Source organism: Argiope bruennichi, chromosome 4 (genome assembly GCF_947563725.1).
Source record: "Argiope bruennichi chromosome 4, qqArgBrue1.1, whole genome shotgun sequence".
NCBI lineage: Eukaryota > Metazoa > Arthropoda > Arachnida > Araneae > Araneidae > Argiope > Argiope bruennichi.
In genome coordinates, this window is record NC_079154.1 from 76084208 (window position 1) to 76103205 (window position 18998).

The 18998-nt window shown below is 29.1% G+C and overlaps 1 protein-coding gene across 2 annotated transcripts in view; it reads right to left on the bottom strand.

The window, feature by feature from the left end:
• LOC129966055 (ski oncogene-like) overlaps positions 1-10912 on the bottom strand; it is a 174381-nt gene extending 163469 nt beyond the window's left edge. Inside the window, exon 1 of one of the 2 annotated variants that reach the window (XM_056080412.1) lies at positions 9534-10912. In XM_056080412.1, the coding sequence (XP_055936387.1) occupies positions 9534-10568 (1035 nt within the window). In that variant the 5' untranslated portion in view covers positions 10569-10912. The remainder of the gene's footprint in view (positions 1-9533) is intronic. The other variant, XM_056080411.1, reaches the window with a different exon arrangement.
• Positions 10913-18998: the final 8086 nt, after the last annotated feature.

Sequence of the window (18998 nt, forward strand, 5' to 3'; positions counted from 1 at the left end):
TAGGAAACGAAAATGCACTTACAACGGCAAAAAAATATGACTCAAAAATGCTATCAACTAATTACACACGGAGGAGATCAAAATAATTTCACTGTTTTTGCTAAAAATATGTTAAGGCAAGTTACTGCTCAATTGTATTTATTAGAAAACAAACGGAAATGTAATGGCAAGTCGGTGATTAAATGGAACAGTAATGGCATGAAATTTTACTACGATTACTAGTCATTCATTCATAAAAATCAAACACAAACTCGGAAGTGCAAGAATAATAAGGACTTTGAATGTTAAGGCAAATTACCACTCAATTGTATTTATTATAATACAAACGGGAACGTCATGGCGAGCGATTAAACGGAATTGTAATGGCATGAAATTTTACCACGATTTCTATCCATTAATTAACAAAAATCGGTCAAACACAAACTCGGAAATGCAAGAATAATAAGGATTCTCTCTGTGTGTAATTTTTCTAATGGAATTTTAATTTAAACTACAAAAGATATGGAAGAATATCAGTGAATATTATTATTATGTGACGATTCTACACGAAATTTATCAAGAAAACAATCATGGAATATTATATCGCTCAAAATTATATAATTTCTGTTAGTCCTTCCATAGATTTGAAAACGATATTTTCACACTTCTGCAAAAGGAAAGAAACAGCTCATCGTCGCATAGGCAGTCAGGTTACGTTCTACAAGTCAAAATGCAGTAGTTGATCATTACTGATAGTCAACCTGAGGTAAGTATATGAATATAGTGCTTCTACTCTAGCTATCACGCACGGCACACGCAGTGCAGAGCGAAAAAAAAGCACATCAACCATGACCTGGCATTCGAAAAGTAATAAAACGGAAGGCGCTGTGGAAGCGAGGGGAGGATCTTATTGTTATTTTTTTGCGTTCGAGCATTACTTCTAGGTCAGCTCCAACGAGAAAGCTTTCTTCCCGGAGCAGACTTCCACATAAATAGTGTTTTACGCGAACATAAAACTCGCTCAAGCATAAATATCAAAAGCTGCTTATGCATTTGCCTACACTGCGGAGCCCAAGGAAAACCGCAGAGGAAAAGAAGGCAGCGACGGAAGAGATGAAGTCTGCTGTGTGTGTGTGTACAGCCAACTCCAGCCAGACAGTGTCTGCTGCTGCATTGAGAACACTTTCGAATAAGAACAATGGAGATATTCAGTTAAGTAGTAAGCAATGGTTACATAGAGAAAAAGAACGTCAATTTTAAAATCGGAATTCAAAATCATTGTTATGATTTCAAAAATATTGAATTTTTTACATCACCAGGATGATGGAAATTTTTTTTAACTTTTTACGTCAATAACTCTTTATGGTATTTATGAAAAAGCAACTGAGTCCTGTATTAAAAGTATCACATCTAATGGTAGTTATCTTTAAAAAAAATTATCTGAATTATATTATCCTATCCAATAAAAAGTTGGTTTTTTTTAATTATTTTTTTTAAAGTCTGACAAACCATGCTTTTACTTCGAACAAATGGAAATGCCTACTTTTACGCGAATAATTTTTTGTTGCGCATTCATGTTTATATTAAAAATAAAATAAATGATTAAATACATGAATTTATACGGCCTATTAAAAGAGCATAGAGAAAGTCGAGCATTGTTAGACAGTATCTTGTGAGTATAAGAAGGGGGGGGGGAATGCAAAAAGAGCTTTTTATCTAGCCTTTTGTTCTTTGGTCATGGACTCTACCTTAGATTGAGCCAATGTATATATTTATTTTTCCTGTTTATTTATTTACTTTTTTTCATTGATTAATTTATATTTTTCTCTTTGCTTATTTTTTTCTTCTATTTTTCTGCTTTCAAAGTTTAAACTACCTATTTTTGGTAAATTTTATTTACTAATTATGTTTCAATAATATTGTTACTGTGGAATATTTTGTAGGCTCTTCTGCTTGAGCCATTTAGACTTTCTCCACATTTTCTTTTTATACCTGCTCTTTGTTTTGTTTTTTGTTTGTTTTCCCTTTGGCTGTCTTTAGCTTCTTTTGCATCTAATACGTGCGCGTATGAAAGATTTTTTTTTTTTTCTGAATAGCTAGTTCTTTGATAGCTATTTAAATTCTATTTATTTAATTTAAATTATGAACCTTTTACTGGCGTGACGCCATTTTTGGCACACAACTAATCATCATCAGAATACGCGCTATTAGATTTTATCAAATCATTAAAACTTCAAATCGCTCATAAAGCTCAGAAGAAAAACATATATAAGAAGAAAAAAAATCCAACAAGAAGCAATAACAATTTTTTGAAATAAGAAAGGATTGAATCTGTAAAACATAAATATACAAACCATCGGATCGGATAACATGAACTATGGGCATGCATAATGTAAAATTTCATAGAGATATAAATTAAAAGAAACATCATTGCTAAATAATATAAATTATTAATGCTAATAATTAATTTTCTCAGTAAGATGTGGAAATAATTTTTTTTGGTGTAAATGAACACAATAATTCTTCTCTAACCATTAAATAATTATATTAAATAAAAATCATTGAATTTTTATTCAATTGTCAAAGGGAAAAAAATTTGAAACAATTTTACAGATGATTTCCGCTATGTGGATTAGGTGGCATTCAACTTAACTTAAATAAACGTCGTAAGTAGAAAAGGGCAGTTTGGAAATTGGGAATATCAATTCTAGTTTCGTTTTCATCAACGAAATAATGTCCACAATTACTAAATCTAACTTTCAACAACCTTAAGACAACTTCGTAATAGGACAGAACATGCTCCCGGTACCTCAAAAAAATTAACGAGTTTCTATTTCATTTCGAAAATTGAAATTGAATTTTAAAGAAAATATAGAGTTAAAACAGTATGAAACAAAAACTGCATTCGTTGCATTTTCATAAATTAAAAAATAATTAAATTAAATAATTAAAAAATTAATTTTAATGATAAAAAATGCATTTTTGAAAAATTAATTTAAGAACCAAAATTTGCTATCTATATAAAAAAAAAAATCGTATCCATAACGACAGGCTTCAACTCAGTGAAAATTTTTGTGAATAACAAAGGACATAGTTTTCAAATAGATACATAATCCAAATTTTACTATAAAAATTTTCGAATCACTAATAACAATGATTTGAAAGAGGGGAAACTGTAAAAGAATTTTTTGCATCAATCCATCTTTTATTAGTAGTAGCAGTTTTAGATTTCGAGAAGCAAGACGTGGTACCTTCTTTTTCGCTTGGAAAATCCAGTTACTTAAGTTTGTGCAATTAGATAAATTAAAGCTACATTAAGGAGTTTAAATTATGATTATTCTGTATATTTCGAAGTATTTTATTACTTTTTTATGGTCGCTGAAAAAAACTTAAAAAAACCATAGTTTGATGAAGAACCTCTCTCTTCTAGCATTTAAGAACAGTCTCATCACCATAAAATAACCATACCAAGAACGGTTTCTCGAATCCTATGAATGTTGGATAGGTACATTTTCTTTCCGACTGGATTATTTTTACTATCCAATTTCAGGTCACGATTTCGCACGGGCTATCCCATTAACTGAAAGAAGTCTCAGGTCACAACAAGCCATTACAAAGATCTGCCTAAATGGAGTTGGATGAAGCAACCGCATTGAGTAACTGATGTAGTGCAATGAATAATTGCAATTCTAATAAGAATAGGGTAAACACTGGAAACGTTGTAATAACGCTACCGCATAAAATGTCAGGATTTTTTTATATATATATAAAATTTTACTAACATAAAGCGACGAACCTCTGTAATGACATTCTATTTATATAACATAACTAAATTCAAAGTTTCTGTTGGTAATTTAGAAATCCTACATTAAATAAATATTTATGATTCGTAAATATTTAGCATACGAACACTGAACATCTGAAATGGTGTATGATGTTTATTTAAAAAAATAAATAAAATGAAATAAACAAAATAATAGTTTCTTTCAAATGTTACCGTTATGTTTTTATTATTATTAAACTTCCTTTTCCATTTTTGCCCGTTTAAAAATTACTTCAAACAAATAAATTTCTTATATATAAATAATAATTAAAATAATATTCCAAGTGAAATGATATTTTTCAATTTACCATTATTTCCGTTTACACATTGCAACAGAAATTAGTATTATGAGACCTAATCTTAGAAATTGTGGTACCTTATCTTAATTTTTATGCGAAACCAAAATAGTTGGAGAATGCAAAGAAACGGGAATAAATAAATAAAGTAATTTTTCTATAGCGTTTTTATATACTTCTCGCAACTGGACATTATGGGTACAATAGAGGATAAAAATGTGAAAAATCGATTAAAATTGAGATTTTTTTTTTAATTTTGAGTTTTTATGAATTGTGAGCAAGTGTTTGCAAAAAGAATTGTTTTGATATTTTTATTCGTTTAGCAAATTACAGGGCTATTTTTTATTGACTATTAGGATGCGTTTTTTTTTTTTTTTTTTTTTTTACATTTAGACAGTTGCAGTTTACATTAGACACACAGTTTCGTTTTTCTTCACGTGCTGGAGTTTTAAAATACTCCATGCCCATCGTATTTTTAGATACAATCCTGAAACTTTTCTGTTATGCTGTATAAAACATATAATTATACAATTTTGTATGAATAGATTAGTTATGAATCTTAGAACTTTTTATTAAAGACATCAAGCAATATAACTGCAATAATTTTTTTTAAAATTATAGATAATTAAAGTTGAAATAAAAAAAATTATTTTCAATAAAGTTAAATATTGTGTAGAATTAAAGTATCTAATTAAAAAAGTATATTTATGTTTTATCTTAATGCCCATTTAATGCACCAAAATAATTCCATTTATAATACAAAAAACGTTTTAATTTTTAAATAAAGTTTAACTTTAAATTTAGAAATTGCTTGCTTATTAAAAATCAAAATTTTTATAGTTGCTAGAAGTAATAATTCTTATAGCATATTAAAATTAACCATGAAAAAAATAGAATTTTTATTAATTAATAAGCATTTTTATTCTTATTGAAATATAGGTGGACATCCTACAAATGAACTACCTCTTATACATAAAAATAATGAGAATTATGAGTTTGTCATAAAAATAATCATTTGGAAAGAAATGTTTTATAAAATATCAATATTAATGAAATTATTATAGGCACTTTCCATTTATATTAATTCTCCAAACATTAATTCAGAATATTTATTAATTTTTTTTCTTGTCATTTCTAATTTTAGGGATAGAAAAAAATATTGATAAAAGTCCCTATTTCATTTAAGCACTATAATTACAGATCTAATCAGTCTTTTATAAATGCACATTAGCATTTAAGTTAACAGAAAAAGCTTTAACATAAAGCATGGTTTTAAAAAAATCAATGAGCAATCAAGAAATCCATTTCATACACATATAAACAACAAACTGATTAATTTTTCAGCTACATTTTCATTAATTACAATATTTCTAAACAATACGAAAAAATTTTTTAAACAAGTATATTGCCGAAATTCAATTTATTCATTAAGTTATTAATTCTAAGTTAATGAATTAATTGCTTAACATCCCTGAACTCAATGCAAAATTTCAAGATGTCTATAAAATGTGCGTTTATGAATATTATTGCATAAAATATATTTCAAGGCCACTACATGTTTGCATATTTTGCAACAGCAAATTTATGACTTTTACTTTTTTAAAAAGTTATTTTTTGATCTTAAACACACATAACTGAAATGAAATGCTTTTTGAAGCTTAATACAAACACTCTAGAGAAAAAAGATTATAACTAAAGATTAAACTAAGAGAGTAAAAGCAGAATAGATTGCTATTGTAAGGGCAACATCAGATTTTACCTTGCTGACCTAAAATATTTTTAGTGCAAAATAAAATGGAATTTCACATAGGTCAAACAAACAGTCAGAAGAAACACGGACACATTATTATAAACAGAAAAGTAACAAGGATTAAAATGCAAAAATATTAAAAAGTCTGAGGAATTATAATGCACCGAAAATTCTAAGAACATTAGAGTACTATCGCAGAAAGTAATAAGTGTCTTACCAAATATAACAAACAAAACGACTTGACATTGGGTCATAAAACTTAATAGTTATCTATTTATTATATTCAACTTTTTTTTTTTTAAATATTAACAGTGAGCTATTTTTTGTATTGGTTAAAATACATTTAGTTAACTATAATCAAGATCATAAATATAAGAAATAGTAAATAGTCAATAGATGCAAAACAATACAAAATTATCAAACTTGCTTTAATATAATCATGCATAGCAGGATAAAATAGTAAAAGAATTTTTTTAAAAAAATTTAGAAGATATTTATCATTTATTTATTATAACATAAATTCAGATATCCAAATATTTCTACCCAAAGCTTTCAATGTAAAGTAAATAGATGTTATTTTAAATTCTTATATTTTCAATAGTTGGACATGTATGTCTAACAAATTGCTGCAATACACTTCGGTTCCCATTTTTATTATTATAATTATTATATGAAAAACACAAAAAAACTAAAATTTCATTTTTAAATCAATATAAACAATAGCTAATTTCATCAATATTGAAATCAAAACAATCAATTTATGGTGCATTATCTATACAGCTCAAATGTAACTGAAATTTTCATTTAATTTATTAAAAAAATTAAAGCTCTTAGAAAATTAATACAACACAGAAGATTTTAAATATGACAAAAATTCAAAAATCAACTATAAAGAATAAAAATAATGGACTATTTAAACTTGCAGAAAAGAAATAGTAAAGAGCAACATGCAAATTAATAAAAATTTGCAGGTTTAAAATTAAATAATTAATAATACTGCAATTTGCAGGAAAATAAAAATAGAAAGGTCTAACTAAAAGCAAAAGAATCTCAAATTTAACTTTATAGTTTATGAATTAATACTAGGTTGTTTAAAAAATATTTTACACGATACTACAGTTTTAATGACATTCATAAAAAAATAATAGTGAAAACATTCATGAAAAAGCTAGATTTAAGATAAACATTAAGTGTAAAAAGAAACGAATATAAATATAAACGAGATATATTAACAGACTAACATTCAGATTGATATATATGTATACTACACAATTAACGAGTTTTACTACAATACACACCAAGAGAAAAAAATCTACATTCACTGTTTTGAAAATAGAAATATGAGAAACAATAAAGAATAGCAGCATGAAATTATGAGTGTTCATTATACAAAAAAAATATAAAATCCTGATTAAATTTCATGAGGCTGTAAAAATGTTTTCTTTAATTAGGAATAACCAAAATTACTGGAAAAAATTTTGAAATTTGAACTACTTCATCCTACTTTAAAGACGCAATTATATATTTAGATAAATTTTAATAATAAATAATTGAATTTGTAATTGCTGTAATAAAAGATTTAATCTTTTTTTCAAAAGTTTTAACATCAATTATTGTATAATAATTTAAAATATTGAAATTAAATTATGCATGATGAAGTTTTTTATTAAACATTTTTGTATAAATTATTCAAAAATATAGAAATAATAAACTTTTACAAATAGTTACAAACTGTTATCTTTTTATCTATATAGGTATGCATTTAAAAACATATAAAAATGTAGGTAACAAAGGAAGTATGCATTTTAAGTATAGTCAATCAATAAATATATATGTGTGCTATAAATTTCTGAATTTCTATCCATAAAATAAATAAATAGGATTTCAACGTTTCAAACAATAATTATATGGAAACAAAATCTTCGATTTCTTTTAAGATAACATTAAAATTTTTGATCAGATGGGGAAGGGGGGAGAAATATAACCACACATCCCATACAAATAACCACAGCGGTAAATTATTGCATCTTTAATAATGTCAATTTAAATTTACCAATTCAGAACAGCGAATTTACAAAAGATTATTATTTATAAAATTTTCATGGTTCACAATCAAAATCACTTTATATTTCCATACACAAATATTAGCCATTAAAATAATATCACAAAAAATTAAATCTATAATGGTATTATTTAATGATTATTTTTACTCAAAATTTAATACTTTTTCAATAACAAAATGTGCAATTTTGCCAACTGTTAAAAATGATTTTTAATAATGCTGGATATAAAGTTTTAGATACAAATATATTAATACGACTGAAATGAATCGGTTCAAATTTAATTGGGAAGAAAATTATATTTCATGCATTGCTCACTTTTTTTCCTTCAATTCTCTTCTTTAGTTATATCAATTTAAAAGTAACAGATTTTTTAATGCAGCAGAATAAATTTGATATTGAAAAGTAAACAACTTTAAAATTCATATTTAATCTAAATCTAATTTAAATTTAAATCTAATATTCAACGTAAAACTTATGTACTCCTCCAATGAAAAGAAAGTTTCATAGTTTGTCAACAAAAAACACATACACTTATTATTAAACTAATATAAATTTATAGGAAAGAAGACTTTTATTATTATTTATTGGAAGATTATATTAATAAATTGCATCTCAATAAAAATTAAAATCTACTATAACACAAATGCTTATTTCACAGTGTTTTTTTTTTTTTTTAAATGAATAATTTTTCAAGCAATTGTCTTTTTTCCCCCTTTATTTTGAAGTGTACATGGTATGTACAAGTAGTTTTTAATTAAAATAAATGTTCAGTTCATTGAATTTTAAACAACTTTTTTCAAAATTAAAATTTTTAATCTCTTATGGTTGCGTAAGAAAATCAAAAGATCATAATTCTCCCATTTCATTGAGCAAATAGGAAAACTATCATAAATTTAATGAATTATCTAATTTTCTGCAAAATCTGCTTTTAAATAGGCATTTGAAACATACATATATATATAGATGCCTATATATATTCGGATAAATGTTTGATTAGAATTTTATATTCTGAAACTTAACAGTATTTCAAATTCATGATCTGATATTATAGTGAATAAATCAATACTTTAATTTTTTAACAAAAAAAAAAAAAAACCTTAAAATTACACAAGTTCTTACTTTACGTAAAAGTTTGAAATGATAATACACAAGTTCTGATTATTTCTTCTTTACATGTTAAACTACAATTTTTGTTAAGAATTTTTTTAATACAGTACTGTACACATAAAAGCATACCCTATTTAAGATAAGAAAGGATGAAATTTTATCTTAGAATGAATAAGTTTTATAAATTATTTCGAAAATGATTCTTTGCATTCAAAACTTATAAATATTATAATAAACTGAATATGGTCCTCGAAATCTACTATCTCCATATTATGTTTCCCAAATTCCTCGATAAATTATATTTATTTTATAGGGGATCAAAACTAATTTTCTATTTGCTTACTTTTTGTAATACAATTTATAACACAAAAAATAATTTTGTGTGATATTGTGTTAAACGACGAGTATTTGTGTTAGATCTAAATTGTGCAATAATTTTCTTAACAGAAAAGATCAATGACAAAAGATTTGAAAAAAAGTTCAACACTTATAATAGTTATACAAAATATTCCTACCTTTCTTTTTGAAGAAAACCGCTCTTTCATTTCAAGGAGTGCTTGCTGAAATTGAACTTCATCTTCTAGTTCTATTTCTAAAAGAATGTAGGCTCGCCACTTAAAGACATCAAACCCCCAATGACATGTTCGGGTCTCTTTTGGGTGATGAACGTGGCATACAAATTTTTGTGGGCTTAGCAGTGCATGACACTCTACACATTCAATGCAAGGGGCAAGAGGGTGTTGAAAAAGGTCAGGAGTGTAAAGTCCATGGCATTCTCCAAAACACTCATGATACACCTTGACTTGGAAAGGGGGTTTCATGTCTGGTGATTTAGTCACTATCAGAGGATTGCTGTCAATTAAAGCTGCACAGAGTCTCTGTGCATCTGTTTTTGTAATAAGACCACAACTTGGTGCATTGCAGGGTAGAATGCCCGTGGCCTTCAGTACCTCCAGTTGATCCTGATTGCAGCGGGAACAGTAGATATGCAAAGTGTCACAAACACAATTTATCTGCTGGAGGCTGAAATCTCTCAAAACTGTATTTAATATCTGTGGTAAACACAAACGTTCCTCTCCACCAACGTTGAAGCAGGAGATAGTTTCGCCCTCAAGGATAGTTTCTGACTTTTCGCACCGGGTTTGATCTGCAGGAGTGAAAATTGGGGGCTGTTGTATGGGGAACGGGGGTGGAGCAATAAAAGGATCGTATTCTTGAGTATCCTTGTTGACTACAGGACTTGTCACTTGCTGCGAAGTACTGGGTTTCGGCTTTTTCACGCTGGACGTCTCACTAGTTGTAGCAGCAAAAGAGGTGACTTTTTCTTTCGTTAAATCGCTGATCAAACTACAAGAAGGGTTTGGGGGACTGACCGATGCTGTATCATCCGATTCAGAACCTTGCCAAACACCCATAACACTGTTCGGGCCATGGAGACTTTTTGTTGCGGAGGCCTGGTATGACTTCAAAACTTTCTTCAGATGCGGCGTGTACATCAACCGCTTGGATCCTCCGCCCGTTTCCATAACAGTAAACTTCTCATCGGTCATACGGCCCTTGCGCCGGACAGTGAGTAGCCATGGCCGCGAACATCATAGCAATGGTACAGCTACCCATCACGTACTCCAAACTGGCCACTTTTCTGCTTCAGAGCAGCCAGAACACTTGAAGGCGAACATCGTGTTTCCGTCCTATCACTTGTTATGTCTGTGGCCAGAGCTAGGGCAACCCGTCTAGTCGCAACGAAGGCACGGCGATTGAATTTGCTGAGTTAACCCCTTGTATTATCACACATTTAAAATATGATATTCTGGTCCAATGGCATTTGATAACTTGAGGAATATACTTTATAATACTCGTTATTCGCTTCTTCTAACGAAAGTTCGTGGGAGGAGACAAAATCAATAAATATTTACAAAACGTAACAGTACAGGCTCTTCTAACAGCCGCGACTCCTCCTGCACTTCTCAGCTAGTAAACTCGCATGAAGTCTCTCTTATTTAAGTAGCCAAAGATTGCCAAGTAAATCGTTTTACGCTCTTTTGGCGACATTTAAAAAATTGCAATGATTTTCACCTCTAGATGATCAGGTCATTTTCTCGGCGATTTTCCAACAGAATATTAAAACTTACAAATAAATTAACTTTAGAATTTCAGAAAGAGGCGAAGATTTTTTTAATGAATAGCTTTCAAATTAAATTTGTGATCTGAAACATATTGTCACTGATATGAGAAAAATAAGAAATTCAATCCAAATATTTTGCTATGAAAACCGAATTGAGAATACTTGGAATTGCGCAATATGTATCCTAACCTGAAGTGAGACATTTCAAAAGAAAAAAAATGGAAAATTTGTTTACCATTTTTATGAATTAATATATAGTTACACAGAATTGACGTTAAAATTATTTCAATCTTTATAATTTTTTTTATGGTTCATGCTTATTTGCATGGCGATAAAAGCATTATGCCATAGATAAACTGCTTTTTTTTTCATTTTATTATAAAAGAGAAATATTTCACTTCTTAACATATCAATATCTATATTCCTCTTTATTAAGGAAAATTAACAGTTTTTCTGTAAAAGAAAGAAAGAAGAAGAATTCAGTGTTTATTCATCAATGAAAAAATTATTGCTCGAAACAAATATTTTCCAAGTAATATTATATAAATTTCTTAATTTTACCAAAATTAATGAAGAAATACTATTTTAAGATAATATAATGAATTTTATTGTATTCATTGTTATTTAGATGGCAGATGAGTGCAATGACAACATTTCTCAAAACCAAAGTACCAATCTTTCCTTGATCAAAAGAGGGCACTATAAATTACAAAATGACAATATATACAAAGCATATGAATTTTTTTGGAGGAAAAGAAACGCAAGTGGAAGAGAATTCAACATACATTGGCACGGATATTTGGCAGTAGATATTAGACTCAGTACGAAGTTCGTTCGTTATCATTTGCAAACCGCAGATGTCAATCAATGTTGGAATATTGTTTTTCGTTAAATAAAGTATTTCCGATATCAAACAGACGCGTTTCAGACTGATTTGTTGATAAGCAGGTAATCAATCGTCTGAAATCTAACCAGTTACAAACCCAAGAGGAAAAGAAATTTACATAGTCATCTTCAAGTGGTGTCATAATTTCCCGTCTGGTATCCAATGTAGTAAAGAAAAATAAGAGAAACGCAAGACACATGCCGATTTTTATTCGCTTTCAGTAGTCATTAATTATATTCGAAGAGCAGAAAGCGCAAAAGTGTATTAAACAAAATGCCTACGGATATACAGAATGCCTCTAATATGTTTTAGCAGATGTATAGGTATTTTTCATTCCTAAATGGTAGCTCAGTAAATGTGTCTATGTAGTCTAACATCATAAGGCCTTAAAGTTGTGGATCCATGACATTTTGTTAGTTCTGTTACCATATAAATATAAAATAGTGTAATTCATTAGAGGCCAAGCATTATTTTTTAATGCTCTTATCACTTATGCCTTTAAAAAGTGATGTGTATGAAGTAATATGTTAGTCTCCGTAGATGCCCTCTAAGACTGGCACGCGGGCATTTACATTCCTCAGGTTTACGCCACTGCTGATGGTATATTCAAGGGGCATAGCGGGCTTTATTTCAACACTCACAGACACATCAAGCCGTCCGAAATTTACAACTACCAAAAATGACTAGTATTTAATTATACTAATACTAATTAGTATTTAATTATAAAATGAGAAGCAGCAATGATTAGTTTCTTTGCCAATATTCATTTAAAAAAATTCAAGACTGAGTTCGAAAAATTCTCGTCTATTACCTAAAAGAAAGGTGTCATTCTCCCTTATTCTTAAGTAAGACCCTAAACATCACAAATACTCATATTTTTATTTTTAGAGTCCCAAATGAATGTTTTGTGCTATGTAGTAAACTGAAGAAGATTTGAATATGCATTTTGAACGATTTTTTTTCGATAGATCGAAACTAAAATTTGACACAATTACAGTAACAATGTCACACACCAAATTTCATTTATCTAAATTATTTTTTTTTGCATTTACATCCATAAGAATAAGTGAAAAAATTTACAAAGTTACAAAAAGTGAAAGCTTTGAAGGATTTAGATTCAATATTCGTTAATAACCTACCCATTAGATGCTAAAATTGTGAACAAGATTTCATTTATCTTAATTGTTGTACTTTTGAGTTATCGTATTTATATACATGTGAAAATGCAGCCAACCAGATTTGATTCAATATTCGTTCAATATATCTATTTCGAGTAATCGTGTTGAGATAGACATAATTCAAGAAATGCGTTTGTTTTTCGGACTCGGAGGCCTGAAACATGGAGATTCCTCTAAATCTCGAGTTCGAATTAGACGATTGCAATACTTTCTCTTCGTATACAAGAAAACAAAATTGATTTCTAACATTTTTTAAAGCCCAATGTATTAATAAGCGTTTCAAAATTTGCCTTCGGTTCAGTAATGTTTTGAACTTCAGGTATTCAATATATGATAAAATTTTCCGCTAAATAATTGTGAACTGAACCTTCCAGCAGCTTATCCCGTGATTTCCGTGGGTTGGTAATACGTCCATTTTCTATTGCATCCCGCATTTTTCACAGTTTAGATAATTCATTTTTACGATTACAGATTTTTTTATATATTATTATCGTGTAACATATAGTGTCAGTTCACTTTGTTTGAAAAATATTTCAACTTATTTGCAAACATCGACACTAAATAGTGATTTTTAAAAATTGCCCAGGTTAAAATAGCTTTATTGCGCAGTTGCGATAATCGGAATCAAGTAAATCTGGTAGCTGCACTCTAGAATCAGTTTATGGCCACCATAATTCGCAATACAGCAAAAGCAAATACAATTGATTTGTCCCATCTCGTAACTCCTCCCACTCTTGCTGACCCGTTCAAGCTTTGGGGGAGTGAGAAATCTCCCCCCACACATTGAAAAACATTATCCTATGGCTTTACTGCTTACTATAAAAGGGTGGATAGCACCCGCCCCCCTCAAACCAACAACGTTTAACTCTCCTGCTCTACACATCTCGCAGAACTTTTGTTTCATTCAGGTTTAAATTATACTCTAAACAAACAAGATTACACTCTTCAACAAGAAAATAATTTGCACCATTACATTATTATTAAGTGAGTTTAACTATAACTTTTAATTTTACTTAAAAAGAGGACAAAAGAAATTTAATGTTTGTTTCCGAGATAATTTCTGGTAAAGAAAGACTTAATTGAAAATAAAAAGTTTTCTCATGAAAATTTTCACATTAAAAAAAAAGAATTTTAAATCAATGAAAGGGGTCACGTCATGGGGTTCTCACTCGAGGAATAAATTAACGGACAATTGATTAGATGATTAGATTTTAATGATTAGATATTTACATAAATGATCACGACGTCTACAATGCAGCGAGTTTTTGGTACGTTGGAAATAATTTAGAAAAAAATGTTTTTAAAAAATCACTCAGATTTGAAATTCTGTTTAGAAACAACGCAGTTTTCTCACACTTTGTAAAAAAAATGATTCTTTCAAAAAGTTGCAAGTTTTATTGTACATTTTTCATATGTGTATCAAATATTGAATCACATAGAACTAACTCCATGAACTACCACATTTCATACGAATCAGAAAGTGCGATGAACTTTTCTGAATATTTCAAATAACATATCAATAAAATTTTGATATTTTAGAAATATAGTCCAAATTTGATTCCATAAATAATAATCAATTAATTCTACATGATATAAAGTTAATTTTAGAAATCAAAGACAATCTAAAAACTCAATATGTTTCATAACTCGTTGATGAACTTACGATTCTACGATATATTTCCAAAACGTAATGTTTTCATAAATAGTCTATAGAATACATTCTTGCTTGTATAATACACGTAAAATGTGCCGAACTAATTAAATTTTGGATTCGATTGCGCATTTCGCAGGAAGAAAGAAATTGTAACAATAAATTTCAACATAAAATAACATACAGTTAGATAAGCGCAATTATATTTGTCGTGCTAATGTTTCCGCAAAACAAGTGACTCCGTTATACTACAGCTGCCATTAACAATAATTTATATGTAAAAAATTATTTAGTTTACTAACATTTATAGTATTAATTGAATTAAGTGCTTTTTTTTATATTGCTTAATTTTTGAAATAAATACCTTACTAGAGGGATACAGTGACTAGCTGCTCATTTACCATATTAATAATATATTAATTTACTAATGTCAATCAGTTCTGATGAACTACATCTTATCACTCCAAATGAACGTCCTAAATTAAATTATACTCTTACACTAAACAATTCAACACATACAATAAACAATATAGCACATCAAATAATAAATAAGAGGTGAGTGGTTCTGATTGGTTAGCTATGCGCGCAAAATGGTGGGATTCATTGGTGAATAAAACTAACGATATCACTCCAGTTGTTGAGAATGGGGGCTGCACCAATCTTCTATTTTATGATATTTCTCGAAAATGGAGTAGCCTTTGTTGGCGTATTTGAATGATATGAGTTTAAAATAAAAAAAGAGCGGTACAGTGGTCGGGAATAAGGGACTGTCATGATTTTATTCCTATAGCAAATTTATGAAGTCGTGTTTTTGATTTCTTTCGGTAATGGAGGAAAATCTAGGATCATAAATTTTCATTGGATTAATAGTGGCGGTTGAAGGTATAGTTCTTTGATTTTTCCTGATATATCTGAATATATTTTCTTCATAGATATATCTGAAGAAAATAGCAACCATTCACACAAAGCAAGATATATCCATCGCTACTATTGTATGCCAAGAGATGCTGCTGTTGCACGACAAAGCATTAAAACATAATTGTCGAGTAGCTTATACTATAACGCGCACCCATCAGCGATGGAGTTGCAAGACGTGCCAAATGATGCACCGCCTGGATGATATTAAAGCACTCACTTACAGTTTCTGCAAATAGCGTTCTCTGTACATTTAAACAGGCGTTTAGAATACGGTCTTGAGGAAGAATTGAGTTGGTAAACGGTAGAAGTATTGCTAATACGTCTATGATACGTCAAAGATAGTGGATACATTTTATTATTCAGAAGAGTACAGAAAATAATCGATTCAAGATTTCGAGACTTATTTGGGATATAATTATTACTTGGCACTGTTAATGTTTTTAGGTGGCGACCGTTTTCGTTTCTAAATAGCCTACAAGCCCATAGTAATGTATCTTAATGGACATATGTTAGTTTACTTGTAACCTCAATTCAATCAGAAATAATAAACTATCATAAGAGATAATAAAATTAGTATTAAGGCTAGAGAAAACATGTAGTATCGTTAAAAAAATCATTAAAAACCAGTAGCGGATTTAAGCATTTTACAGCCGCATTTTGTCCGTTATGAGGACCCTTTCTAAATAATCTGGTAAAATTACTTTCACATTTTTAACAATTTTTAATTTAATCGTATGCAAATTATTAAATTTAATTTACTTTATAATTTAATTTAATTTGCTTATTTACTTTAGTAACTTTGTGGAAACGTGCTTCAGTTATTTACTAATTAATTACATTTCAAGATTTCTCAGCATCCATGTCTGTGCACAAAATTATTTAAGTAAACATTTTGAGTTAGTAAATGCTCTAGTAACTGAATGAAATGGAACCGATAGAAACATGACCAATTATATTTGACAAAATGTAAAATTTCCCCTACTTTTGCATGTTTCATTTTTTTTACAAATTTATTTATTTGGAAATAAAACTAATAATAACTTTTTATCAATCCACCCACGTCCTTTTATCAGTCCGGTGGCTGAAGGCATTTGCCTAGCAAGAAATCATCCACTATTAAAAACATTTCAATTCTGTCAAGTAATGCATGCTTTCTCAAAATATTCTATGAACTCTGGTATTATCTATTTTTGCATTTTCACATCAAACTTGATTAATCATACATACGATAACATAATGAGACAGAATTATAAAACTATTTACAAATTGATTAAAGCCCGATGGATTAGATAAAGAATTGCAATAAAGTTAACGAATCAGAGACACGATTATTGTACTTGCCCGTACTCAGAGGGAAGGCTTCTGCTAACATAGCCACCCGGAAGAGTAAAGCTGAAACCTACTTTTTTTTCCTTGGAAACCTTCATCAATTGGTTTTTCTCATCAAAAGTCAAAATAAAAACATCTGATCGTGTTTATCATTAAAGATATTAACTACAAGAACGGTGATTCATCAGGAAACTCCACTTGAATTGGCGTTCAATTTTCAGAGCTGCTGTAGCGAATTGATATGACTGAGGATAGAACCTGCGAACTTGTGGTTCGCAGCCCAGTAACATGACCATGATACAAAAGCAACTGTTCGTGCAGCGTAGTTGTTAACTGGCGTATAAGCTTTTACCACAGTACCATTGGAATTCCATACTAGTATCGGTTTTCGCCTCCACATTCAAGTCTTCACAGGGTATACGTTAAGTTTTCTGAAAATAATGGTTGTGGGAATTTCTATAGAAAGTGTAGTTAATCTTTCAATATTGAGTTGTCCATGTAATAAAAATTCCATGCAGTTTAATCCTCATGATCCTCATTATCATAATCCTCATCATTCCATGCAGTTTAGTATCCTCACATTTTTCAAAACTTATTATATTATATATAAGACGTAGAATCACGATTATTTCTTGTACGTTGAAAGAGTTTGTGAGTGAAAAAGGCTATTTAACTTCTTCCCATTCATGATCACTTTGAAATTAATAATTGTTGCCTTCAATACATTAATAATCAAAATTAAAGAATATTCAAATACTGAAAACTTTACTGTTATTTAGTGAAAAACGGAAGCCTCTCTGCTCCCTCGATTTTTTCATATGTTTAAGTATGATGATTAATTGGATAAAAAATGTGATACAAACCGATAATTTTTATATCAAATCCTTACACTAAGCTACGTTAATCTTGCTTGTTGTATTTTCAAATTGTCGCATTTACATATTCACTGACAAACAAATAGTTCGTACTTTAACAGATTTAGACCAAAATTAAATGCTGATCTAGTAAATTTATTCATTAACAATCGTACTAGTACCAGAAATCACATTTCAGTTTTCCCTTGAAAGATAATGAAATGGATAAAAATGATAAGTGATTGCAATTGTTTAGTAATCGTAATTCTGTCGCATCTGATAAAAATACGATATTCATAAATCATCGATTCAAATTTTAAATTCTGATTCATTCATTAACTGAGAATGAATATAAATTCAACATCTTTTTTTCAGTGATAGAACTGATTACTATCTTATTTATCTACATGTCCTTGATTTTAGTTTTGCTTATCCATTGAGAGAATCGGGTAACGAATATATATATATATATAAACGGAATGTTTCCATAAAAAATAAAAAGGAAGGGAAAAAAAAAAGAATACTATTAAGATATAATTCTTCGAAAATAGCCTAATCTCAAAATGGAACTAAACTTTAATTATAATATCTAAATTATGCTTTAAAAATCATCGACTCCTTTAAATTTTTTTTCGATGAGCGGTTTCTAATAGAGAAAAAAGAAGAAGAAAAAAAAAAAAAAAAGAACAGGGACGATGAATACAAGTATTTTGTGGTCCTTCTTTTTACCTTCCAGCGTTTGGTGGTATGCAAGCGATACACAAGAGAAGAATTTCGTTTTATATCTTTTTACCACAGGGCAGTACGAAAGCAAACTTTGGCAACTCTTGCAATTCCTTTCGACGAACTGTTTGTTAGTCAACATTTAGAAATTCGAAGCGTTAGTAAAATTCTGAGAATTTGCAATTTAGATTTCCAAGATACGCACCACCGTCGAAGAAAGTTTTTGCCGTATTTTCTTTTCTTTGTTGTTTTTTAAAAATTAATTATTTTAAAAATAGCGTATGCAATCAACAACTACGTTATTAATCCTACAATA